The sequence below is a fragment of the Tasmannia lanceolata genome, unplaced genomic scaffold (assembly GCF_043159265.1).
Source record: "Tasmannia lanceolata isolate RefF3 unplaced genomic scaffold, GAP_Taslan_0.1 ptg000008l, whole genome shotgun sequence".
Classification (NCBI taxonomy): domain Eukaryota; kingdom Viridiplantae; phylum Streptophyta; class Magnoliopsida; order Canellales; family Winteraceae; genus Tasmannia; species Tasmannia lanceolata.
Window position 1 is genome coordinate 69,110,004 of NW_027518685.1, and position 27,622 is coordinate 69,137,625.

The following is a 27,622-nucleotide window of genomic DNA, read 5'->3' on the forward strand; positions in this document are numbered from 1 at the left end:
TGAGCATAGTTAATGTCCAATACAATCAGCTACAAGATACTTAACCCAAGGTCATTTGAGTTGCTGACTTCAGAGCCAATCACAAGTCATTTGAAATTTCCTTTTGTTGTCTGAATCTCAACTGAATTCCAGCAGGTGCTTCCACCGGAGTGGAGTACTGATAGCAATTACCCCTTGAAGTAAAGAGGTGCAGGTTCACTTTCAAATGAGAAATCTGTTACAGTTCCCACAAAGAGCTGCTTCATCCCATCTTGAGACTTTGCACACGTCTAATTCCCACCATTGAGAATTCTTTGGTATCTATTGACAACCAAGTATTGCTGCTGAGCATGGAAGGCATCAAGGGTATAGCTGATGTAAAGAAAACTGAGAATTCCACTTTGAATTGCTTATGGGTCAGCTGCTACAATTAAGGAAGCTGAACCTGTGAATTTGAGATAGAATCCCTGCCTTGTCTTGCGTATTATAACTACAAGTCTGAAGGGCGTACTTCATATATCTTCACCAACAAAGGGAATATTTGTCGCAGCGGGTTGTCAAAACAGAATTTCATTGTTGCATTGCAGGTTTTGATTTTCAACAAGAAAATTCAGCTACAAGAAATTTGTTTCATGACAGCACTAGACTGAATTGTAGTTAAAGAAATAAGTCATTTGCTCTCTACTCCAACATTGAGCATTGATCCACACAACCATCTATGGAGCCACCATTTGTTCCTCATGCTTATGGCTATGGTGATGTTGAAGCTGAGTGCATGAGTTGGGTCGACGCCCTCGATGCATATCACATATACTATGGCTTCAACCATCGTGAGACATTACGGCATGCCAGAGAGACTGTCAGACTAAGTGCAGAGTCTATGTGGATGCTCATAGAAAGAGAGCGTCGTGACTTGGGTAAACCTCCATTCCACCGATGGGAGCAGATCCGTGATCGCTTGTTGAGGATTTATGCTCCGGCAGAGTATCGACGACGACGTGATGAAGAGAGAGCCCAAGAGGACCAATGGCTTGGCCCAACATCGCCGAGAACGGGAGGATCACCATAAACAAAAAGTTGATCTTGAATATTCCCTCACCAGACAGTTGCAAAGACTTGAGAGACAGAGACACATACATCTCGTTCTCCATCCCTAGAGAAGGGGAGGGAGAGGTTATGGCAGATACTGAGGATTTACATGGTCAGTTAGGAGAGGTTGTTGGAACCATCATTTTAGAGCCAAGCGGTGATAGTGGTGAGCTTGACACTAGCGTTATTGTTGGTACTAATGGTGAGCCTGTTGTCCTTGATAGTGAGGCCGATGATGACGACAATAATGGGGCTATAACAGAGCATGTTGAGATAGCGTCCAGCGCATCGTTAGTGACCACAGTTGTAGATGAGGAGCGTACACTTGCAGATGTTGTAGGTGACATGACCATTACCACAGTTGCAGAGGAAGTCTTGGAAGATGGTGTTCATGTTGAGATGTGTTGCCTATAACTATTACACCTGACATAGATGAGATGTTTGGTAAGATTACAGCTGGTTGGCATGACGGACCACTATACCACTGCCACTTTCAGCAGATGCTTATTTTAATATGGACTACTACCTCTCCAAATTGCCACATTTGTAGTGATGATCCATTCTTGATGAGATGCATGGAACAGGCTGACTTCTATGGATTACTACTCTCCCTGAGAGAGTGGATAATCTACATTTTTTATCTTGGCGGAGTCCTTCCCCTGCAAGGCTGATGGGAACTCGAGGACGAGTTCTTTCAAGAAGGGGAGTTTGATGTAGGAGCATCCCCTAGGCATTTTATATCAGCCTTCATATCTCCTTAGGGTAGTTGCATTATTAGAATACCTAGTGATTTTCTATCATTTTTAGTTGTCTTTACAAGTCAATTTTGCATTTAGTGTATGTCCTTAGTGGTCTTTTCCATATTAAGGGTAGTTTAGGAAGTAATTTTGTATTAGGGTTGAGATATAAAGCCCCTAATTTTCTCTCATTTGCTTAGTTTTTGGATGATTTGAGTTTTAGTGAATTTTCTCTTTTGAGAGAGCTTGGCTCCTCTTGTATTTTCATCTTCTTCCTTGAGATAATGGTGTTCCAAGCTATTAAATGTAGCCTTTCTTCCATTTCCCCCATCTAAACTTGTTGAATGCAAGAATTTCATTTCGCCGACTCTGCGCTTGATTGAACCTCGTGCGTCCCCTCGCTTGTGGTAAGATCGAGCTCCTTATCCCTCTAAAAAAATCCCAAAAAAATTATAGGTTTAATTTCAGTACAATCTAGAAATTACGCCTCCGATTGCGCTCTACATCACATTTTCAGGGGTCAACAGTGGTTGATCCGCCTGAGAATGTTTAACAAAATTGGGAGTAGTTGTTATTTTATTTATGGTCTTCTTCGATGAATAAAACTGATTTTGCTTCCTTCCTATCTTGGGATAGTGCAACCATCAGCGACCTTTTAGGAAGGTTATATTGTTGAACCTTCAGAGGCAACCACATTTTCTTGTTCTCTTTTTTTTTGGGCGGATTTTGTTGGAGGGGAATTCCATTGAAAAATGGTCAATGAAGTCTCCATGTATTTTGGGCGCGTCAATTTTTCATGAGTTGAAGGCCCCGCCATATTTGACAAAACTAAGTTTTCCTCACCGTGTGAGGCTTTATGAAGTTGTTTTTTCCACAATATATGGCATTGTGAAGTTCTTTCCATATGCAGCGATTTGAAGTTAACCCACAATATGCGGCAGTGTGAAGTTCTCCACCATATGCAGTGTTGTGAAGTTTTTTTTCCCTTTACCGTACATGTTGTGGAATTCTCTCCGCCATATGCTGCATTCTAAAGTTTTCCCCCACCATGTGCCTTAGATAAACTTTGCTCCACCATTTGTCCCTCTGTGAAGTTTGCCCCCACTATATCCAAAATTGTGAAGTTTTTTTTTTCCCACCATAGCCGGCATTTTGAAGATTTTTTTTGGCAATATGCGACATTGTGAAGTTTTCTCCACGATTTGTTGCAAAGGTGTGAAGTTTACACCGTCACTTGTGGCGTGCTGCTTCCTTTGCCCGCTATGCGAGGGTAGCTCCACTATTTACGAAGTTGTGAAGTTTACTCTGCCATTTACAAAGTTGTGAAGTTTACTCCACCATTTGCCGCGACGTGAAGTTTGTTCTACCCTTCCAGGTATTTTGAAGCATTTTATTTTACAATATGCGGGTCACACAGTTTGCCTTGGTGATGCAAACGGAGTGCTTGCAGGGGCCATTGTTTACTTTTCCTACGTCTTTCTACACCAAAACTTTTGTTAGGCAAGGGAACAATCAGTTGTTTTTTAGTTAGGGAACCTCTTAGACTTCAAGATGAGAGGAGAAGTGAGTCCCACTGGGCGTGCCAAAACTTTGTTTGCAACAAATTTCATATGCATGAAAAGGAAAATCACACACATAAAATAAATTGGGATCAGATTTCCCTCTTGCGAGAAGATATTTTATTAATTTTGGTTGGGATCATACACTTCCGGCTCTATTGGCCGTTAATTACATTTTTTGAAGAAGAAAACACCTCTGATTATCCATCAAGAGGTTCCCTATCTAAATACAACTTTTGTTAATTGTCCTCCAGAAAGAAGGATTTTTGAAGATTTGATTTTTTGTGAACTTTTGGGGACATGTTATCTTTGTTGTTTTCCTCCTGGAGAAGAAAGATCTTCTCCCTTTAGGGAGTTTCTGGGAAGAGATCCTAAATGGACCTTTAGAGAGAGATTCTCTAAAGGGATTTTCCTCCGTCTTTCTTTTTGGGAGCCTTCATCTTTATCATCCTTCTCCCGGAAGAGAAGAGCTTTCTCCCTTTAGGGAGTCTCTGGGAAGAGATCCTAAATGGACCTTTAGAAAGAGATTCTCTAAAGGGATTTTCCTCCGTCTTTATTTTTGGGAGCCTTCATCTTTATCATCCTTCTCCTGGAGGAGAAGGGTCTTCTCCCTTTAGGAAGTCTCTGGGAAAAGATCCTTCCTCCGTCTTTCCTTTTGGGAGCCTTCATCTTTATCATCCTTCACCGGAGGAGAAATGTCTTCTCCCTTTAGGGAGTCTCTGGAATGAGATCCTAAATAGACCTTTAGAGAGAGATCCTCTAAAGAGATGTTCCTCTTTCTCCCGAAGGAGAAATGTCTTCTTCTTATCTCCTTTTTAGTAATCTCTTCTCACCTTTCTTTTTCCTCCTTCCTCTTTTCTTCACGTCGCTTTTCTTTCGCGAAGATCCGATCCCTTTCCTAAAGGACTTTGAGTCTATTTATAGAACTCTCTTGAAGTGGTTAGCAACTGCCCCCTCACCCCCTTTTTTCTCAACTTCACGATCCCTACTTTCTTTTTGTGGAGAGTTGCCTAACTTCTTTTTTGAAAAGTGGGTGACTCAATTCATTTTTTTTTTTTGCGAGAGTTATTCCCTAAAATTTAGGGATTTAACTTTTTATATTTATCCCTTTTTACTTTAGGGATAAGGTGATGCGTAACCACCCTTTTTCTCTCTCTTCTCATTTTTAATAAGGGATTTTACTATTTTGCGCTTGTTGTAAAATTTCGAGTCCAACAACGCACAATAATACGAATACACCATATAAAGTCAGAAATGGTGTTCCTCAATTTCGGCCCATTCTTTCTTGTGGTGATCAAGGGTGTGTAGTCAAGAATGCTGTTCTTGTAGACCATCTAGAGGCAATCCATATGGTCCTAGTCCGACATGGACATCGCATCCCTCAAATTAAGGCCAACAAATATCAAAACTTTAGCTTCTTTTAGTTGAACATCATACGGGACCTAATAAATCAAGGGTTAGGATTATCTAATCATGTTTGGGAAAACAACAACAGGCCGGATTAGTGTTAATTTTGGGTCGACGAAATTGGTTACATCTACATGGCACAAGCAGCCCCAGAAAGTGATTAAAAAAAATTAAGGGTGACTCTTTTTTTGGCATTTTTCATATGGCACAAGCAGCCCCAGAAAGTGAAATCCCGCAATTTTGGCCGAAATTCGGTAAAGACACGAAATGTCGTTTTTTTGGGCCGAAAATTTGGATGAAATTTCGGTAATTTCAGCTCAAATTTCGGAAAGGTATAAAAATTATTTTTTTTTCAAATTTCGCCGAAATTGATGAAATTTCCGAAATTTTTACCGAAATTTGGTACGTTTCGCCAATTTTGGTTTCGGAATGTTTCGGTTTCCGTCTTGACCAAAATCCTAAATTTCGGTGTGAAATTTCGGATTTTAGACGAAAGTTAAAACCTTGCATCCAATGTGGATGTTATGTGTCAGATATATAGACTGATTATATATGGCATATCACACACACTAAAGAGAGATAATATATGGTAAAAACTAGTCCCCATGTATGATCTATCATCACACTCAAAAGTAGCTTCATATCACATGATACATATCTATAACAAACAATATAGAATACCTTGCTCAAAACTTTCTACTATCTAGTCAATCCATATAACACAAACTCATCACGATATATATCATTTACCTTAGTCATTGGAATATAGTAAAGGGAGATGATAAATTTGTACCCCTTGTAGGATGATTTGCACCCCCTTTAAGGTGAATTGACGTCAAAAAGCGTCAGACTTTAACACTTTTTTGAGGTCAATTCACATTAAAGGGTGTGAATAATCCCACAGCGGGTGTGAATTTATCATCACCCCATAGTAAATCCACAAAATATGCCAAAATGGTTGAGGTCAAATTGTTAACTATCTATAGCCATCAAAATATAATGTAGGGAAATATTATCAGGACTACTGTATTTTGATGATCGCACTCCTCACTTTATTAGAAGTACGATATGGCCCGCACCATAGGATGATCCAAACCGTCCATTAGATGGGCCACAACCTAAATAGGTTGTGCCCCAAAAATCATTTCCATAGGTTCATCCTAACCCTCAATCTGACTGATCAACTTGATCTTGATCAGACGGCTCATATTAAATCTGGTAAATTTTAAGCACTCCAATTGCTCCTAGCAATGATGCGAAGTGCACCAAAAGAGCGCCACTAGCGCCCTACAGGCCACGCCACTCCTCCCTAACTCAAATCGCTAGAGAGAGAGAGAGAGAGAGAGAGAGAGAGAGAGAGAGAGAGAGAGAGAGAGGGGGGGGGGGGCAACCCATGCTCTTTGAAATTGAGAAAAGTAATAAGAATAAAAAGTCGAACCGACCCCACTCATCCCTAACTCCAATCGCTAAACGCCCTAAAAAATCAAATTGGAAGGTAAACAAAATATCTCTTGGACTTCATATCCCGTGGAGACTACTTTGAGTCATGTGGGCCTGTTATCAATGAATGTAAGGAGGAACTTACTAACAAGTGATTGTGATGGTCATGTGGCGTATATGACACGGCATTGACTATTGAATTTTAATTGTTTAAATCTCTATCAACAAGACTGCTTTTTCACTAGTAGACATTAAATACAGTCCGACCCACACTCCACGCTAGAGACTAGACACAACCGTCTCATCTTCCATCGAAGGATGATCAATCCCACAAATTAAGATTTTCAATCTTCTGGGAGATGATAAATTCGCATCCACTGGCAGACTATAACCTTTTTTTACGTGTAAAAGGGGTGCGAATTTATCATCGCCCTTCTCTTATCCTTTTCATAGGAATGAGAGTCGTCCACAGGAGATGTCCTTTCATTTTCAGTTGGGTCCCATATGCTTTTACTAGTCACAAGCCATCAACGAGGGAATATCTGGCTAAATATTTTGTACAATAATAGTACTTATTGAATTTTATTAAAAGTTAAAATTTAACCATAAGGAATTGAAAACTTAAAATACCTTTCCCTTTAAATACATCTGCTTGGCCCATCCTGCTAGCTGGCACTTGTTTTTGCTCTACCCCATACAAATTTTGTATAACTCAACAAATAGGAAATTTATTATGAAAACATAGTTCTAAATTTTAAATATGATGTATGTGCTTAGATATGAGTATTTTTCAAAAAAAGTAGGTCCCGCTTTGTTCAAAGATCCAAACCCTTCATATGGATTACCATAACATAAATATGTTGTGCCTCAATAATCATCTCAACGGGATGATCCTAACCCCAGATCATTACAGAAAATGATACAAATCAGGTGGGCTGTCCTCATTATCAAAACATTGTCGTGGAGATACCGAGATATCAGTCCCACCAGTTTTAAATATGAAGTTTATAAGAAGGCTATTGATTTTGGCACTGCTGTGTTTTGATATTTGCACTAAGTTACCTTGTGTTTTGATATCAGTCCCACCAGTTTTAAATCGTGATAGCCATTGACAGCTGGTTGAATAGTACTAGACAATGTGAGTTAGTGAAATTATCAACACATTTTCCCAACCGAAATCTTTCTTGTATGCATGCATTACAATATGTATATGCCATCTACCTTGTTCAATCTGGACCAAATCATCATGGCCCGGTTTGGATTGCAGGAATTTTATGAAAAATGAAAGGAAACACTGTCCAATTTTTCCTTCTTTTCCATTGTTTGATTTTATATGAAAAAAATAACTTGAACCTGTTCAATTTTTGGTGAAAAAAAACTTTCAATTTATGATGTATTTTTCTAAATAAGCCGTAGCGATATCATTTTCCTCTATTTTCATGAAAGGAAAGAATTCCTGCAATCTGAACAGAGCCTATATTCAAACAAATCCTAACGGTCACTTTTGTAGATAATCCATCGGTAGGTTTGACGGGATTAGTATCATGGACAACTCTGTAGTTTTTTGACGGTCTAGATTGAACAAAAGTGTCTTTGATCTAATTCTCATTTTGTAATATATATACCTGCATCTTCTTTAAATAAATAGAAGATAAATAAATAAAGGTTACACAAAATGATAATGAGTGTGAGACCTACCACCCTTTAATTATTGATGAGTGATTTAGAGTGTGAGGCACGCAGTAGAAGTATTCTCTTGACTCTCATGTTAGACGGATAGAAAAAGAGACGACCTTTCCTGTCACACTTGTGGGTCTCACTCTTTATGAGATGTCATTATTAGTACGCGTTTTTCCCTTATTTGAGAGCTCAGCTTCTACTTTAGACATTTGGACGGTCCAGATTTATGAACGGTGAGGTGGCGAAGACTGGGAAGACTTTGGATCCACCTTCCACCTTTCCTTCTCTCTCTCTCTCTCTCTCTCTCTCTCTCTATATATATATATATATATATATATATATATATATATATATATATATATATATATATATATATATATATATATATATATATATATGAGGGCTTTTAGTTTGGAGATAAACTCGTTAAAAATATGAGGGGTTTACACGCGTATAGTATTGTTGGGGTGTTGTTGTCTGTGAGTGTGTTGTAAATACCCGAATTTACCCCTTCCTTTAAAATTTGTCCCCCTTTGTTAATCATTCTCTCTCTCTCTCTCTCTCTCTCTCTATATATATATATATATATATATATATATATATATATATATATATATATATATGAGGGCTCTTAGTTTGGAGATAAACTCGTTAAAAATATGAGGGGTTTACACGCGTATAGTATTGTTGGGGTGTTGTTGTCTGTGAGTGTGTTGTAAATACCCGAATTTACCCCTTCCTTTAAAATTCGTCCCCTTTTGTTAATCATTCGGTCATTAAGAATTTAATTAGAATTAGGGCTTCTTTAGAAAGCCTATAAATAACCTCTTAAGGAGAATTTCACAACCATTAAAAATGGTTCCAAGAGGTTTTAAAAACTTTATAATGATGAGAATCCCAAAATACTAAGAAGAACCCTAAGGCGTTTCGCCAATTCTTTCCTAAAGAGGCACCAAAGGGTGTCTCGTGTTAGTAGGGATTTGCATATGCCTTATAGGAGTGAAATTAGCGATAAGACTCATGAAAATATTTATACTTTGATTGTAGGTGATTATAAAAAGGGAAGTAGTTCGATTTTAAGGTACGTAATTTCGTACTACTTTGGTGCTGCGATTTACCTTTAAAATTTTGCACCTTATTTGTTTTTAGCCGTGCATAACTCGTATATCTACTTTAGAAAAATGATCAAAGCAACTCTCTCACATAAAAATGACAAAAATACTCATATCCTAACGGTCACTTTTGTGGATAATCCATTGGTAGGGTTTGACGGGATTAGTATCATGGACAGCTCTGTAGTTTTTTGACGGTCTAGATTGAACAAAAGTGTCTTTGATCTAATTCTCATTTTGTAATATATATACCTGCATCTTCTTTAAATAAATAGAAAATAAATAAATAAAGGTTACACAAAATGATAATGAGTGTGAGACCTACCATCCTTTAATGTAAGGTGAAGGAATTATTGATGAGTGATTTAGAGTGTGAGGCACGGCAGTGGAAGTATTCTCTTGACTCTCATGTTAGACGGATAGAGAAAGAGACGACCTTTCATGTCATGGTTGTGGGTCTCACTCTTTAAGAGATGTCACTATTAGTACGCATTTTTTCCTTATTTGGACATTTGGACGGTCTAGATTTATGAACGGTGAGGTGGCGAAGACGGGGAACACTTTGGATCCACCTTCCACCTTTCCTTCTCTACATATATCAAATTGGAAGGTAAACAAATAATTATACTCTCTTGATCATACCCAAAATATCTCTTGGATTTTAGATACCGTGAAGACTACTTTGAGTCATGTGGGCCTGTTATCAATGAATGTAAGAAGAGACGAGTGATTGTGATGGTCATGTGGCGTATATGACACGACATCGACTATTAAATTTTAATTGTTTAAATCTCTATCAACAAGACTGTTTTCTCACTAGTAGACATTAAAAACAGACCGAAGTTGAATCGAACGGCTTGGGAGTTGCCGAGTTGGGACGGTGGGAGCGGGAGTTGCGAGTAGTTTCCAGACAAAGGAAAAAAGAACTGTGTTTTTTTTAGTGTGAAGTTCAAGTTAGGGTTTACTTTAGGGCAGTGATATTTTCCCAATTCCCCCCCACCAGCGTGATGGATAAAATCACCCCCCTTGAGTCATTGACATTTCCCTTTAAGTTTCATAGGTAAAGGAAAACGTCAAAAGTGGAGAATTTATCCTCGCGCAGTGAACCAATCTCACGATTATCATTGCCCTTACTTTATTTTTATATTTTGCTACTTTTCAACTGTTGTTTTCTAGAAAGGCATAGAAAAACTTTCCAAAACTTTTAAAACATGTAATTTATTTAGTTTTTTGTTTTTCAACTCATGGGGGGCAGCTGCCCCCTTATTACATATGTGGCTCCGCCCCTGGCCCCATACAAATTTTGTATTACTCAACAAATAGGAAATTTAATATGAAAACATGGTTCTAAATTTTAAATGTGATGTCTGTGCTTGACATGAGTTTTTTTCAAAAAAAATTGGACCTGCTTTGTTAAAAGATCCAAACCCTTCATTTGGATTACCATAACATAAATATGTTGTGCCTCAATAATCATCTCCACAGGATGATCCTAACCCCGGATCTGTTACATTACAGAAAATGATACAGATCTGAGGGTTAGGATCATCCTAAGGGGATGAATTTTGGGGCACAGCCTACCTACATTTAGGTGACCCAAACGAATTATTTAAATAGAGAGGAATGATAGATGCAAGGACGCTCTTGTATAAAGAGCTGGAAAGGGCCCTTGATTGGATCCACATCATTAACTAAAACCGAATTAAAGTTGAATCAAATGTAATCCACTTATTAACCACTTATTTAAAATTTTCCTCTTTCTAGGCGTGCACCCAAACAAATTGCGCACCCAACTATTCCTTACAAGCGTGCATTGCACCCTAGTTATCTATTATAATATAGCTGGATGGGGGTTTCACTGTTCACGCACACGTGGACAGTCGCACCATCCTGCTTTTGATCCTACGTGGCATCCTCTTTTGATTTAAAGCAAAAAAAATAAAATAAACACCAATCTCCTATTATCACTAATATTGGATTGTTTCTTACAATATCATGATTTAGGTATTAGTAAGAAACTCCTATAAAATTGTTTCCTAAAATATTGAAATTCCAAATCTTTTCAATCTCACCTATTTCCTATTTTTTTGTCTAAAATATTGGGAGAAAAATCTAAAATGGCTAAAACTGTTTAAAATTGGAAATTAGGACCGAATCAAAGATCTATTCTTCCACTTCCTATCATTTTCTAACTATCGTGCTGGGTTTTTAATCTTTTTGTTTCTTTTGTTTGCTTGCAGAGTGGGGAGATTTGCTATCTACATTGAAATCCAATCTCTCTTATCAAAGGAGAGATCTCAAGAAGAGGGTAAAAAACACAATGGCGATGGTGGCTTTTACACTTCTTTACCTTTTGTTTATGGTATTTCTTATCTTTTCATGTTTCTGTATTTTTATATCCCCTCTTTTGGGTTTTCTTCTTTCAGGATGCTGATAAATTCTCCCCCAAAATGTATTGGATGTGGCTGGTAATCACTTTAATCGTTTCTTACTATCTCTTTCCTGTCAAAGAACATGGATTGAATTATCGTTTCTTACACATGTATTATCGAAAAAAAATTAATTATATAGAACGAAGAAGGAATAGAATTATCATGCTAATCTTTTTTTTCCATGCAATCGTATTCACACATCAATCACTTTAATCGTTTCTTACTATCTCAACATCTCTTTTCTGTCAAAGAACATGGATTGACTCTTACACATGTATAATCGAAAAAAAATTAATTATATAGAACGAAGAAGGAATAGGATTGGTAAGCATTCAAGAAGTGCCACCATCATCATTAACAGGCAATTAAGTCATTGCACAAATAACCACCTTCTACGGTTGAGATTGATTGGGACCACCACAACTCAAAGGATTAATAGAACATCCACGGTGGTGATTGAAGGGGACACCACAAATAATAGTGTTAGGATCATCCTCTTCATAAGATGTTTGGCTAGAACCTATCTAACTAATGAATGGCTTAGATTGTCCAACTTGGTGGTCCCCACTCTAATTTTTTCTAAGTATTTTGTGTTGATCCACTAATCACATCTATGGTGGAGATTGAAGGGGCCCACCATTTTAGCTGTCTCGGAAAATTAAGGAGCTTTCTACAATTGAGCCACACCATTGGATGCATTAAAGTGAATGGCTAGATCAATCTAACAATCCAAATCATCCGATTAATGCACTTATCATCATCGAATATGATCAAACGAATTATTTAAATCTAGAGGGATGATAGATGCAAATAACCAAAGTACAGCTCCTTAAAAAAATGTAAAACCAGGTGGGTTGTCCTCATTATCAAAACATTGTCGTGGAGATATCAGTCCCACCAGTTTTAAATATGCAGTTTATAAGAAGGCTATTGATTTTGGCACTACTGTGTTTTGATATTTGCACTAAGTTACCTTGATGGGATTAGTATCATGGACAGCTCTGTAGTTTTTTGACGGTCTAGATTGACCAAAAGTGTCTTTGATCTAATTCTAATTTTATAATATAATATAAACCTGCATCTTCTTTAAATAAATAGAAAATAAATAAATAAAGGTTACACAAAATGATAATGAGTGTGAGAGCTACCATGCTTTAATGTAAGGTGAAGGAATTATTGATGAGTGATTTAGAGTGTGAGGCACAGGTGGAAGTATTCTCTTGACTCTCATGTTAGACGGATAGAAAAAGACACAACCTTTCCTGTCCAGAAGAACATAGGCAAAAATAAAATAAAGCTACCCAAAAAATACACTTTAAAATTTAACACTTTCTATCCAGCAAGGAAGAAGGAATGCTCTTATACATTGAATTCTCTTGTACAACGTTCTGAATTTTGTTGTACATGGAATTTTCTTACATGTCCATTTGTATTGATTTGAGTGCAATATATAGGCCTCAAATTATGGCATATGGATAGTTTTAGTCTATGTGGGACTAAACATCATATAATATATATGTAAAACAGAATTCTGGATGACATGGGGGCACCACATGGCACCCCTTCCATACCCAGTTTTCTTTCTCCATAGAATTCACGATTAGAAAAAGTAGCTATTCCTAAAAAAAACTCTAAAAAAAAAAAACAAAACGTTTTGGTGTTTTTATTCAATGTATTCCTAAAATAGCAGTTGCGAAGATAAAACCATCATTTCTGCAACGAATGTCTTTTGGATGGTTACGGTCATTGGCTCTATGTGCTTTTGGTAGGCCTATGACAGTATGAACGTCTAGATTTCCGAGGTGAGATTTAATGTGAGTCTAATTTATAACACGTGTAATCTTCATAGTTTCTTTACATAATTATTTTGGGAAATTATATTTTCAGCCCCTTCTGTCCTTGGCCACACTCTTTCTAGTGTATTTAGGACTACTTTTTTTAACACTAGAAAGGGGTGTGGCCCAAGGGCGAAAAGGGGGTGAAAATATCACTTCCCTTAAAAAATATGGGATACACCAAATGTTAGTTATTGAGACTATCACTCCTCACGTATGCTGAGAGGCAATATAAAAAGTGATGGGGGTTGCTAGCAAGATGGGATCCGTGCTAAAAAAAGCACAAGATCCTCTATCGTTACACGTGCTCAAGAGAGTACTGGAATAAGTACTCAAAATGCTAATTAGTGGGACTATTTTCTATGAGGGTCTGTTTGGTTGCTTGGCATAGGCTCGGAGAGTACTGGAATAAGTAGTCAACATGGAGGAGACAAGCATTGGATTTGCCTGGAATTACCTCGAAGAATAGTCGTTGAAAGTTTTCGGTTGCGCAGCATAGGCTCGGAGAGTAGGGGAATAAGGAAGGGGGGTCATTCCCAATGCATAGAGAGAGAGAGCACTGCTCTTAAGAAATTTAAAGCGAAATTCCACCTTTTTGGGTGTGTTTGATTGCACAAAGCCAGGATAGTTTAGGGGTTTTACTTTGCATTTGGGTGCCACATCAGCAAAATCTCTTGTTTGGTTGCCAATGTAGCATCGAAATCTCTGGATACTACAAGACAAGATTCATAGGTCATAATTGCATGTCTAGTGACATGGCATCCATGTCCCACCCTTATACCTTCTGAGCCATGTCTGGTGACATGGCATCCATCTCCCCTCCTTATAACTTCCAAGCCAAATTTCTCAAAAAAGGTGGATTTTGGCTCGGAGAATAATGCCTTTTCTCTTTCTCTCTTGCTCTCTCTTTCCTTTTTATACTAGTAATGACACCCCTCCCACTACTCTAAAAGGTTGGCAATCAAGCACAACTTATCACTATTCTAGGTATATCAAATGTTTGTCTCCTCCCTATTTAGTAGTCATTGTTGGAGAAAATATGTCGGTGGTGATGGTGGAAAATAGAAAAGAAAGAGATACTTCAAAGTGCGTTGTCGCTTTCCTTAAGATAATATTCGCCCCCACTAGTTTGTGTGCAAGGGTATCATGAATTTGCCTCCAACATACAATGAAGCCTGGTGTTATCTATATCTAATGTTTGTTGACGCTTTGTACTAAATGGAAACAAACTCTAAATCACCTTTGGATAAACAAGTATGTGAGACACCAGTTACTGTTTCTGTAGAAAATAGTACACTAGAATGGATTTGTGAAAAGAAAGCAAAGAACAAAGTTGAGAAACATCCAAGAGAGTAATTTTGGCTATGGATTTACTCAAACTCAAGTCCCACAAGTGTAATTTTTGTATTTTATTTCAAAGGCTGCTACTCTTTTAATAGAGTATTTGGCAACCTTTCTGTTTGATTTGCACCCCTACAAGGGCACCTTTTAAAAGCAGGTTGAAATTTGGCCGTTAGATCTCGCCAATCGACGATTCTACAGTCCAGAGCAATCTTGGAGTGATTATTGGTTTGTGTAAAACCTTTGTCCTCCCCTCTAACTGTTAGATCAATGATCCAAGGTGCGGATTGTACCCTTTGGCTTTTGATCGTTGGGACGCGATGGGACATAATCCAACAGTCATCATCACACCTTATCACCCACTAGCCGTTACACCACGATCTGACGCTTTGGATCGTACCCGCTCAAGCACTAGCCATTGGAGCGTGTTGGACCAAAAGATCAACCACCCATATGACCAAAACCATGGCCCAACCCGACCGAGTGGGACCTTGATCGATCCAACGGTTCATTCGGCCACCTATGCGACCGATCCATGGTCAATCCGAGCGATCAACTGATCTTGATTAGATGGCTCATATCAAATCTGGTAAATTTTAAGCGCTCCAATCGCTCCTAGCGATGATGCGAAGTGCACCAAAAGAGCGCCACTAGTGCCCTATAGACCACGCTGCACGTGCGGATGGTGCGTTGCACCGTGTCGTGGGTCCACCTGTTGTGCAACAAAACAATAGAGAGAAAGTGGATAACGCTATATATACCATTTTCCAACTCTTTGAACTTCCAATGTGGGCCTATCCCCCCAAAGCACTTTTAACCACTTTTCCAAAGCACCCACTTTTACAAACCAAATGCACTTTTCTATATAAAACCTTTTCAAAACACTTTTACTTCAAAAATACACTGACAGTTATACCACTAACCTGCAGCCAAGAGCCACATCTACTTGCAAAATTCTTGTATGTTGCAATGCACAAGAATGTCATATCAACATACATGCAATAATTACCCAGGCTACATGTTAGGGAGTCTCCAAGGAGTTCAATGCTATATTGCAACCAAGAATGAAGAATTTTGCCGACATGCACCCGGATGCCAAGCAAAATCCCTAAGCCTCCCCTGCTTTTGTGCAACCAAACTCACTCTGAGTGTAAGGATGTGAAGATCGAGGGGTGCCATTCTTCCCTTGAGGGTCCCACAGACTGGAGTGATTGAGACCTAGTAATGAGTGATTGAGATGGTCATATGGAGTATATGGCACGGCATAGACATTTGGTGGGGTGTTCTTTTCATGAGAGGAATATAATGGAAGAGAAATTATATGGTGCCCGAACGTCAACTAGTGTCAAGGTGGTACTTCAAAAGTACCACCCTTGATCTTTGATCCAACAGCAGCCTCTTAAAAAGTGGGCTGCTGTTGGATCAAAGATCAAGGGCGGTACATTTTTTACGCTGCTGACGGTCGGGCAACATGTAAAAACTCATAATGGAAACTGAGAAAAAGAAAGTAGATGGGTTTGTGTGTGTGTGTGTGTGAGAGAGAGAGAGAGAGAGAGAGAGAGAGAGAGAGAGAGAGAGAGAGAGAGAGCAACCCATGCTCTTTGAAATTGAGAAAAGTAATAGGAATAAAAAGTCGAACCGACCCCACTCCTCCCTAACTCTAATCGCTAAACGGCCTAAAAAATCAAATTGGAAGGTATACAAAATAATTATACTCTCTTGATCATACCCAAAATATCTCTTGGATTTTAGATACGGGAGACTACTTTGAGTCATGTGGGCCTGTTATCAATGAATGTAAGGAGAGACTTACTAACGAGTGATTGAGATGGTCATTTGGCGTATATGACATGACATCCACTATTAAATTTTAATTGTTTAAATCTCTATCAACAAGACTGCTTTTTCACTAGAAGACATTAAAAATAGTCCGACCCGCACTCCACACTATACACAACCGTCTCAATTACTCATCTTCCATCGAAGGATGATAAGTCCCACAAATTAAGATTTTCGATCTTTTGGGAGATGATAAATTCACACCTCCTGGCAGACTATAACGCTTTCTTACGTGTAAAATGGGTGCAACTCATCCTACAAGGGGTGTGAATTTATCATCGTCCTTCTCTTATCCTTTCAATAGGAGTGAGAGTCGTCCACAGGATATGTCCTTTCATTTTCAGTTGGGTCCCATATGCTTTTACTAGTTACAAGCCATCAACGAGGGGATACCTGGCTAGATATTTTATAAAATAATACTTATTGAATTTTATTAAAAGTTAAAATTTAACCATAAGGAATTAAAAAACCTAAAATACCTTTCCTTTTAAATACATCTGCTTGGCACCATCCTTTTAGCGGGCACTTGTTTTTGCTCTGCCCCATACAAATTTTGTATAACTCAACAAATAGGAAATTTATTATGAAAACATAGTTCTAAATTTTAAATATGATGTCTGTGCTTAGATATGAGTATTTTTCAAAAAAAGTAGGTCCCACTTTGTTCAAAGATCCAAACCCTTCATATGGATTACCATAACATAAATATGTTGTGCCTCAATAATCATGTCCACGGGATGATCCTAACCCTGGATCAACAGAATGACGAAATTACAGAAAATGGTACAGATCGGAGGGTTAGGATCAACCTAAGGGGATGAATTTTGGGGCACAGCCTACTTACATTAAGGAGACCCAAACGAATTATTTAAATATAGAGGAATGATAGATGCAAGGACGCCCTTGCATAAAGAGCTGGAAAGGTCCCTAGTTTTGACCCACAACATTAAGTAAAACCGGCCCTTTTCCAGCTCTTTATGCAAGGGCAACCTTGCATCTATCATTCTTCATAAATCTGTAAACAAACTTCGGCTCAACTATTTATTTTTAAAATATAAAAAACCAAACTACTCCTAAGCATTATATAAAAACTCATTCCCATCTGATAATGCTAGGTCATGTGATATGAGTGTCGCTATCTTTTCCTACTTACATGTGTGCATAATCCAGTAATCCACACATAAATATTGTCCATGGGTTATCAACCTAGCATTCTGCATTAAGATATTGAACAATCCAATGGATGGTCTGATTTTGAACAATTATGGATTATAAAATTGAATGTACGATCCGCTTTGAAACAGAATCGAGTTGACTCCCCAAAAATCAGATTGCCAGATTGAAATAGAATCGACTGTAATTTTGGGTGTTTTGTTTACAGTCGTTATCTCCTTTTGAAAAATTAAAATTTTGCACCTTATTTGTTTTTAGCCATGAAAAAAATCAGGTTGCCAGTTTTGAGCCATGAAAAAAATCCAATCATCATGTATTTCCTTTTTAGGGTCAATTTGTAAAATGGGCATAAAAGTTTACAGTCGTGAATTGTTTACTTTAAAATTTTGCACTTATTTGTTTTTACCTCGTTATCTCCTTTTGAAAAATGCCCAAAGCAACTCTCTCATGACAAAAATACTCATATCTCATAAAAATAACCAAAATACAGCTCGTTAAAAAAATGCAAAACCAGGTGGGTTGTCCTCATTATCAAAACATTGTCGTGGAGATATCAGTCCCACCAGTTTTAAATATGCAGTTTATAAGAAGGCTATTGATTTTGGCACTGCTGTGTTTTGATATTTGCACTAGGTTACGTTGTCTTTTATTTCATAATTTGCTTCTATAGCATTTTATGAAATTGTCATAGCCATTGACAGCTGGTTGAATAGTACAAGACAATGTGAGTTAGTGAAATTATCAAAACATTTTCCCAAACGAAATCTTTCTTGCATGCATGCATTACAATATGTATATGCCTGGTTTGGATTGCAGGAATTTTATGAAAAATGAAAGGAAACACTTATCCAATTTTTCCTTCTTTTCCATTGTTTGATTTTATATGAAAAAAATAACTTGAACCTGTTCAATTTTTGGTGAAAAACAAACTTTCAACTTGTGGATAATCCATCGGTAGGTTTGACGGGATTACTATCATGGACAGCTCTGTAGTTTTTTGACGGTCTAGATTGACCAAAAGTGTCATCAGCATTTTGTAATATATATATATACCTGCATCTTCTTTAAATAATTAGAAAATAAATAAATAAAGGTTACTAAAAATGATAATGAGCGTGGGACCTACCATCCTTTAATGTAAGGTGAATGAATTATTGATGAGTGATTTAGAGTGTGAGGCACGCTGTGGAAGTATTCTCTTGACTATCATGTTAGACGGATAGAAAAAGAGGGTGTGTAGTCAGAAATGGTGTTCCTCAATTTCGGACCATTCTTTCTTGTGGTGATCGAGGGTGTAAAGTCAAGAACGCTGTTCTTGTAGACCATCTAGAGGCAAAAATAACTTGAACCTATTCAATTTTTAGAGTGTGAGGCACGCAGTGGAAGTATTCTCTTGACTCTCGTGTTAGACGGATAGAGAAAGAGACGACCTTTCCTGTCACAGTTGTGGGTCTCACTCTTTATGAGATGTCACTATCAGTACTCGTTTTTCCCTTATTTGTGAGCTCAGCTTCTACTTTAGACGTTTGGACGGTTTGGATTTATGAACGGTGAGGTGGCGAAGATTGGGAAGACTTTGGATCCACCTTCCACCTTTCCAAGCCAAATTTCTCAAAAAATGTGGATTTTGGCTTGGAGAATAATGCCTTTTCTCTCTCTTTCTTTCTCTCTCTTTCCTTTTTATACTAGTAATGACACCCCTCCCACTACTCTACAAGGTTGGCAACCATGCACTACTTATCACTATTCTAAGAGGTAAATCAAATGTTTGTCTCCTCCCTATTGAGTAGTTATTGTTGGAGAGAATATGTCGGTGGTGATGGTGGGAAATAGAAAAGAAAGAGATGCTTCAAAGCACGCTGTCGCTTTCCTTAAGATAATATTCGCCCCCACTAGTTAGTGTGCAAGGGGTATCAAGAATTTGCCTCCACAATACAATGAAGCTCGGTGTTATCTATATCTAATGTTTGTTGACGCTTTACACTAAGCAGAAACAAACTGTAAATCACCTTTGGATAAACAAGTATTTGAGGCACCGATTACTGTTTCTGCAGAAAACAGTACACTAGAATAGATTTGTGAAAAGAAAGCAAAGAACACAGTTGATAAACTTCCAAGAGAGTAATTTTGGCTATGGATTTACTCAAACTCAAGTCCCACAAGTGTAGTTTTTATATTTTATTTCAAAGGCTGTTATCTACTCTTTTAATAGAGTATTTGGCAACCTTTCTATTTGATTTGCACCCCTACAAGGGTACCTTTTAAAAGCAGGTTGAAATCTGGCCGTTAGATCGCTCCAATCCACGATTCTACAGTCCAGAGCAATCTTGGAGTGATTATTGGTTTGTGTAAAACCTCCGTCCTCCCCTGTAACTGCTAGGTCAATGATCCACGGTGCGGATTGCACCCTTTGGCTTTTGTTCATTAGGACGCGACGGGACATAATCCAACAATCCTCATCACACCTTATCACCCACTAGTTGTTACACCATGATCTGACGCTTTGGATTGCACCCGCTCAACCACTAGCCGTTGGAGCATGTTGGACCAAAAGATCGACCACCCATATGACCAAAACCATGGCCCAACCCGACCGAGTAGGACCTTGACCGATCCAACGGTTCATTCGGCCACCTACGCGACTGATCCATGGTCAATCCGACCGATCAACTGATCTTGATTAGACAGCTCATACCAAATTTGAAAAATGCCCAAAGCAACTCTCTCATGACAAAAATACTCATATCTCATAAAAATAACCAAAGTACAGCTCGTTAAAAAAATGTAAAACCACATGGGTTGTCCTCATTATCAAAACATTGTCGTGGAGATATCAGTCCCACCAGTTTTAAATATGCAGTTTATAAGAAGGCTATTGATTTTGGCACTGCTGTGTTTTGATATTTGCACTAGGTTACCTTGTCTTTTATTTCATAATTTGCTTCTATAGCATTTTTTGAAAGTGTCATAGCCATTGACAGCTGGTTGAATAGTACAAGACAATATGAGTTAGTGAAATTATCAAAACATTTTCCCAACCGAAATCTTTCTTGCATGCATGTATTACAATCAAGGTTTTAAATTTCAATTTCGTTACCGGTTTTGGACCCCACAAAAATCGAAATTTCGCTCGAAATCCCGACGGACAATTAAAAAGTATATTTTATTCTTATTGAAAATCCCTGAAATTTTGGGATAATTATAAAATAGTTAGAAAATAAAAAAAATGGTCGAAATCCCTAAAATTTAGCACGAAATTTCGACCGAAATCTCGAAATTTATGTCGAAATAATAACACGTTTCAGTTATGTCCCATTTCGGTTTTGGTCTCCACCGAAACCCGAAATTTCAGACCGAAATTTTGGATTTCGGTTGAAATTTAAAACCATGATTGCAATATGTATATGCCATCCACCTTGTTCAATCTGAACCAAATCATCATGGCCCGGTTTGGACTTTGGATTGCAGGAATTTTATGAAAAATGAAAGTAAACACTTATCCAATTTTTCCTTCTTTTCCATTGTTTGATTTTATATGAAAAAAATAACTTGAACCTGTTCAATTTTTGGTGAAAAACAAACTTTCAATTTGTGGATAATCCATCGGTAGGTTTGACGGGATTAGTATCATGGACAGCTCTGTAGTTTTTTGACGGTCTAGATTGACCAAAAGTGTCTTTGATCTAATTCTCATTTAGAGTGTGAGGCACGCAGTGGAAGTATTCTCTTGACTCTCATCTTAGACGGATATAAAAAGAGACGACCTTTCCTGTCACAGTTGTGGGTCTCACTCTTTATGAGATGTCACTATTACTACGCATTTTTTCCTTATTTGTGACCTCAGCTTCTACTTTAGACATTTCGACGGTCCAGATTTATGAACGGTGAGGTGGCGAAGACTGGGAAGACTTTGGATCCACCTTCCACCTTTCCTTCTCTACATATATATCTATGTTTAAGTTTAGAGTGAAACTACAGCCGAGCTTTTAGTTTGGAGTTTGGAGTTCGGAGATAAACTTGTTAAAAATATGAGGGGTTTACATGCGTTTAGTGTTGTTGGGGTGTTGTTGTTTGTGAGTGTGTGTTGCTGCTTTTACGGGGGCAAGCATGTTTGGAGGAAGAGAGAAAAGCTCTCTTGCAATTGAAAGACTCCATCAACGACTATCCAAATAATGCTACTTATCCTGTCTTGGAAGATTGGGTTGGAGAGGATTGCTGTCAATGGGGGGATGTATCATGCTCTAATTCTTCATCTCGCGTGATAGGAATCGACCTTTTCAAAGCAAGGTATCCTTTGATACGAATCGACCTTGCAGGTGCAAGGTATCCTTATTGGTTTGAATTGTGGTATCCTAATGCTACTCTGTTTGCCCAATTCAAAGAATTGGAGTCACTAGATTTGGGGTTTAATCGGATCGGTGGATGGGTTATGCCAGAAGGTAATGCTCGTTTCCTCCAATTTTATAAAATACTTCCTGAAATTGCATAAAAACCCTCAATCTCTTTTCTTAGGCAATTCAAAGATATTGATGGATGTTTAGCAAATCAGATTTTTCTTTTAGTTCATTACCGGCATGAGGCCCATATATTTTTTATTATTATTATAAAGGGGGAGGAGATATAGTCATCAACACCTCACTCTCTCATCGTCTCTTCCTTTTTGCAGGGTTCATTCAAATGAAAAACTTAAAGATATTGCGTCTTGGGGGTAATATGCTAAACCAAAGCAGCCAATCCTTGTCAGGTATCGAGTCTAGATTGAATCTTACAAACTCACACACATACAAAAATTCCAATAAATATTTAGTGGAGTAAGAGTCGATAGAATCATATTCTAACAACATGCTTTGGATGGAAATTGAATCATGTTTATGATTTGTATGAAACATCATCTATTCTTTACTTCTTTGTTTTCTCATTTGTAAAATGCTTGTTTTCACTATAATTTGCTCATTTCTTGCATGATTATGTGGTTTGAAAAACCTACTATATTTGGATCTTAGCTACAACAATTTTGAAGCAGTTCCATCGTGTCTGCTGAGCAATCTCTCTGCATTGGAAGAATTGTTCTTATATGGGAATAACCTGAAAGGAGACTTACCTGGTATTCTGCATTTTGCCATTTCATTTATGTGTTAGTTGAAGCAGTGTGAAAAATCAAAGAGTAGATTTTTTCCATTTAGAATTAGTGATGTGGAACAGGTGAGTAGGAAATGGGTCTTAAGCTGAAAAACTTTAATCTCTATAGACTGAGGTATTTTAGGTCAAAATTCAAGTTTAATTTTTAGAGAAACACCACACTCTATCTTGGAACATTGTAATGAATGAGGATTTATCAATAACAACTCAGAACCGATCGGCCGAAAAGAAACACTTAAAACAGAACGTTAACTTCAACTCATGAAAGAACATGTTTCTATTTTTCTTGGCCCACTGACCGCTTAGGGAAATGATCGGATCTGATTTTGCTCACTATGGATGCAGAACTGATTTAGTAGGTGGAAGCTAAAGGATATTCCTTAATTTCTCTTCACACTTGTCATCTGAACATAGAAATGACATGAGATGGGAAAGATTCTTGCAGATTCAAAGTTGACTTGAAAGAGAAATTTTACAAGCGTGGGACTGATTATATTCAAAGAAATTCAAGATAAAGGAGATGAAATGGAGCACCTTACCTTTGAAAACGGCCAAAAATGAAACTCCTTATTTATAGAGGAAGAGAAGTCTACTAGAAGTTGCTGCCATCTTATGACAGCTCAAGCCAGCTGGCTTGCTGAGGTGGCATTCCACATGGCTTCTTGTAAGGCTCCCAATCATGTGGTCCCTTCTTGCCCAAAGGCCCCCCTTCTCGCCTTCTCTAAGCTCCCAATTGAGTGACACATGGTGTGTTCTTGTGCTCTAACGCCTTTTAACAATCAGTCATCCCAACCGACTATGCCCTACCATCCTTTCTACCCGATATTGCCTCTCATATGACAACATTGGCATTACTACATTTAACCCCCTGTACGCATAAAGGAAAGTAAAAATACGACTACTCTATGCTAAAAAGAAACCCGCGCTCCTCGAACTCTCCACCTTCAAAAGAGCATTCCCTAAAGCTCACGTCTTTCTCCAGGCAGACTTGACACAGGTTCTGGATGCCCTTCGCCCGGGGCCGATCTGTGTCAACACCTTGCCTCGTTGTCAATGGTGTATCGCACCACCTGGCTACTTCTGATAGTGCCTTGTCTTTATCTCCATCTTGAATTTCAAGTAAGTTTTATGTCCCAAGGCTATCCTCACGAATCAAATGTTTTTGCCATAATGTTCTATCATGATCCAGAAAAGGATCGTGAATGAAAAGCTCTATTAAGTCAAAATGGTCCCTTGTCATCCCAAGATCCAGGACGTCCACTACCCACACCCCTGGGCACAATATGGTCGTCCTCTGCAAATGCCATCCATTCTCCATCATCCTCTATGAAGTGTTCCTTGTATGTACGACATCAGACTGACAATCCTCCGAAATCTCAACTTGTGTACCACTATCCTCACAAATCTCACTTTGTGTGTCAAACTCCCCTGTCTCCACACAAGAATCTATCATCAACCTGCTCATTGTACACACATCAATTGATGTAGATTGCCACGTTTAGATCAAATTGTCATACTAGTTCCCAAAGGTTAGCGGAAAACTCTGAAGATCTGATCTTCAAGACTTGGATCTAAATGCAAAGCTTTCAACAACAGTGATGAAGTTTGATCTACTCACTCTTCATAAATGAGTTTTAGAATTCTGGTCAGGCTGAGGCTTCGCTACCACTATATTCTTTGTGAAATTAATGCTCACGAATGTATAATACTGCTCAGATTGAAGGTTCTTCTAACCAAGGACTTTTGATTCTTTGGGATTCATTTGTGTTTCAGTGATGGAAGATGCAAAGCAATCTCAGATTTGCAAGCTCCAGGTTGAAACAAACTCCTTCAATGATTGCTCCTTAGTAAACTCAATTTGGCTAGATCCATTCACTTGTTGTTTGACAATAGCTAGGTGGATTGGAGTTCAGCGAGGTTTCCTTCACTCTCTGAACTGGTTCGAGTTTATTGTGAAGAGGAGAAGTAGATCCAAAGAAGATATTAAGAAGTATCAAATTGGTAATTGAATACCTTCAGCTCTGAGTTCTCCTGTTCTAGGAAACTCAGATCTAGCACTTGAACCCAAGTATTGGAGGGGGAAAAATAAAAATCAGAGAGAAGGAGCAATAGGACCTAGAACTTGTAGAATTCCAGAGTGGAGAGCCGGAACTTGTAGATCCAGAATGCCTTTCTATCCAGGTGGACCGAGGCTCAGCTTCAGAAAACTATCGCCTCAAGCCAGGATACGACAAGCAGGTGGCAGCTCAAACTCCACATAATTGATTTTCATGATAACATAGCACGCTGTCTTTTCTCCTTCCAGCTCAAAATGGATCAAAGGTTCATCAATACCAATTCTCAAATACCTGTTTGGATCGAACAATCAAAAAGCATAGAATTTTCTCAAAAACAGAGTGTCGGTGGTACTCTGTTTCTTTGTTCTTCTAGAATATAAGAAACAAAAGTTGAATCCTTTAAGATCAAGTGGATTTGTTGTTTTGTAGAGATGTAAGAAGATAATAAGTATATGATCCACAATACTTGTTGTTAACAGTTAGCACTCTGTATTCCATTAAGACGAATTATCAGTTTTCCCAAAGACGAATTATCTGCCATTAAGTAGTGTAAAAACACAGTGGTTTTATTGCCTCCTAGATGACTCCTTTCCCCATTTCAATTCTGTTCAAGGAAGGCTTTCGAAATTGCATGAAAAACATGAATAGATTCCTTCATTTTCTATTTTGATCTATTAGATCTTTATGAGGAAAGATCTCAGAGATGAAGTCCAGCAATGAAAGCAGAGAGGACCGAATGGATTGCACGTCCAGAACAAAGCGAAAAAGAACACTTATGGAATCGAACAACGAGGCTCTCCTCCAATTGCTAAATCTCTAAAGCTCTAAGTCTAATGAAAACAAAGAGAATTCCTCAAGTATCCTAATAAGCTGCAGTTCGTGTGATGGGGATGGTTTTCCTGGTATGATCCAAGGAACAAAAACAATGGAGGCAGAGCAATGTGTGATGCTCTGTTTTTTTATTCTATGAATAAATTCAATGGAAAACTGTAAAACTCTCAATGGAGGAAATATGATCGACCAAAGAAGAAGGACTTTGTCACTCCTTGATGTGCTTGTCATGAGGCTTTCCATTTGAGTTGCTTGTGGAGTAATCTCATATTGACCTAAACTTAATCCACAATACTAACAAGCGAATCATTAGATTATAAATTTCAATCAATTTGGGTTTGGGATCAATCAAAACAGGGGTGATCGTTGAACCATTGGGCTTACAAAATTTCCGCAAATTTGGTGGACTTTTCGACAATTTCTGTGGAAATTTTGGTGGACATCTTTAAAATTTCGATGGGAATATTTAAAATCTGGGTGGAAATCTTGTAAATAAGCATGAAAATGAAATTTTGGAATTTCAATGAAACCGTGTAAAACAAATGACTCATTGTGAATTTTGTTTCGGTCTTGGCCGAATTCCAAAATTTCGGCTGAAATTTAAAACCATGCCACCAGTCTGATGTCTTGGAAAGCAACCCTCACTTCCGCTTTGTTAGATTCCTTGATACCAAAAGGCCCAGGGAAGGCTCGCTTAGTATCACCAGTCTTGTCTCTAATAAGGCCTCCGATGCCGGTCAAACCTGGGTTGCCAAAGCTAGAACCATCGAAATTTAGCTTCAAACAACCAGGGTGTGAGTGACTTTTTTAGCATTTTTCATAGAAGTGATATAGAAATTTGTGTTAGTATCTAAGTCAAATAAAAAATGTGGAAAATTGATCGTACCTCTTGCCATGATGATCATATTGACATTGCTTTATGATATGTGCTACGATTGAAAATGCTCCTATCTTCGAGTATTGTTGATCACTGGAATGATTTTGCAATATAGCCAAGTTATGATGCTCAGATCAATAGAATCTTTGGCCTTACCTTTGGATACATAAGTCCCTTTAACCTTTTGCGTTAAAGGATCGCTAAGGGGGGGGGGGTGAATTTATTGTGAAGCGGGGTGAATTATCAGTGCCCTTTCACTTTCGCCTGTATTTTCCAAAAAAAATCCTGTTTTGGAAGTGTTTTCAAGTCCTTTATGAGATGACCTAATTATTGCTAGTCCCACGCCACATGAAAATCAAATCCATAAGATAGATAAACTTTCGATCACCTACGATTGAAAAAATTTCTTTATGGAAGTTGGAGTAGGCGGTTGTTTATGGAGATTTTGGTTATAGAAAAAATTCTTAAGAGGATGAGAACAATGACCTATGATGAAGAGAGGGCTTCTTTCAATGACCCAACCGATAAAGAGATGTCGGGAGATCTTCTCCGGGAGCAATGGAAACTATTTAAGCTAAAGAGCCAAGATTGCCCTTGGAAACTTTATAGCCTCTATGGGACAGACACGGTCAAAAGACACCCACTCGCCGTTGCATAAACATCCTTTCTTCAAACTAATCTTGAACGAAGAAAGAGTGGTGAGGAGGCAGAACTGGGAAGCTAACAAGGTGGTGGGCATCCAGCTGGTGGGGGAAATGATTGCTAGCAAAAAAAATTCCTGGATTCTTGGATCGGGTTCCGGAGGATCTCCTCATTGAAATGCCGGATTTCCAAATCCAGCACATCCTGGAGGAGTTGGAGAAGTGCTCGGCATAGGTGATCCGTCTAAAGATGAGTTGCTGCTGGAATTTTCTGAAAGTAGGGTGGTTTCCATAGCGTTCGGGACATTGTCAGAATCTTAGGTCTTTTTGGTAACATAAGTGTAAGCCCAATGGTTTTTACCTTGGCATTCCCAACTTGTTTTGATGATTCCAATACACAAGTGATCATTTATCACTAATGTGTTTGTTTGTCTAAGTTGTAGATCTTGATAAA

The 27,622-nt window shown here is 38.2% G+C and overlaps 1 protein-coding gene across 1 annotated transcript; it reads left to right on the forward strand.

Annotated features, from left to right (window-relative positions):
* Window positions 1-697: 697 nt before the first annotated feature.
* Window positions 698-26,201, forward strand: LOC143883270 (uncharacterized). The gene is made up of 5 exons (XM_077386616.1): window positions 698-977; window positions 1,082-1,461; window positions 21,675-22,062; window positions 22,290-22,367; window positions 24,536-26,201. Exons 1-5 carry the CDS (start codon window positions 698-700, stop codon window positions 24,769-24,771), a joined length of 1,362 nt encoding a protein of 453 aa, XP_077242731.1. The 3' UTR covers window positions 24,772-26,201.
* Window positions 26,202-27,622: the final 1,421 nt, after the last annotated feature.

Bases quoted from the DNA above. Each gene is read 5' to 3' on its own strand.
- LOC143883270 (XM_077386616.1), top strand. From the start codon at position 698: ATGGAGCCACCATTTGTTCCTCATGCTTATGGCTATGGTGATGTTGAA. The intron at 1,462-21,674 runs GTTGAGATGTGT...ACATGCGTTTAG, and splicing joins TCTTGGAAGATGGTGTTCAT to TGTTGTTGGGGTGTTGTTGT. The intron at 22,063-22,289 runs GTAATGCTCGTT...TCCTTTTTGCAG, and splicing joins TGGATGGGTTATGCCAGAAG to GGTTCATTCAAATGAAAAAC.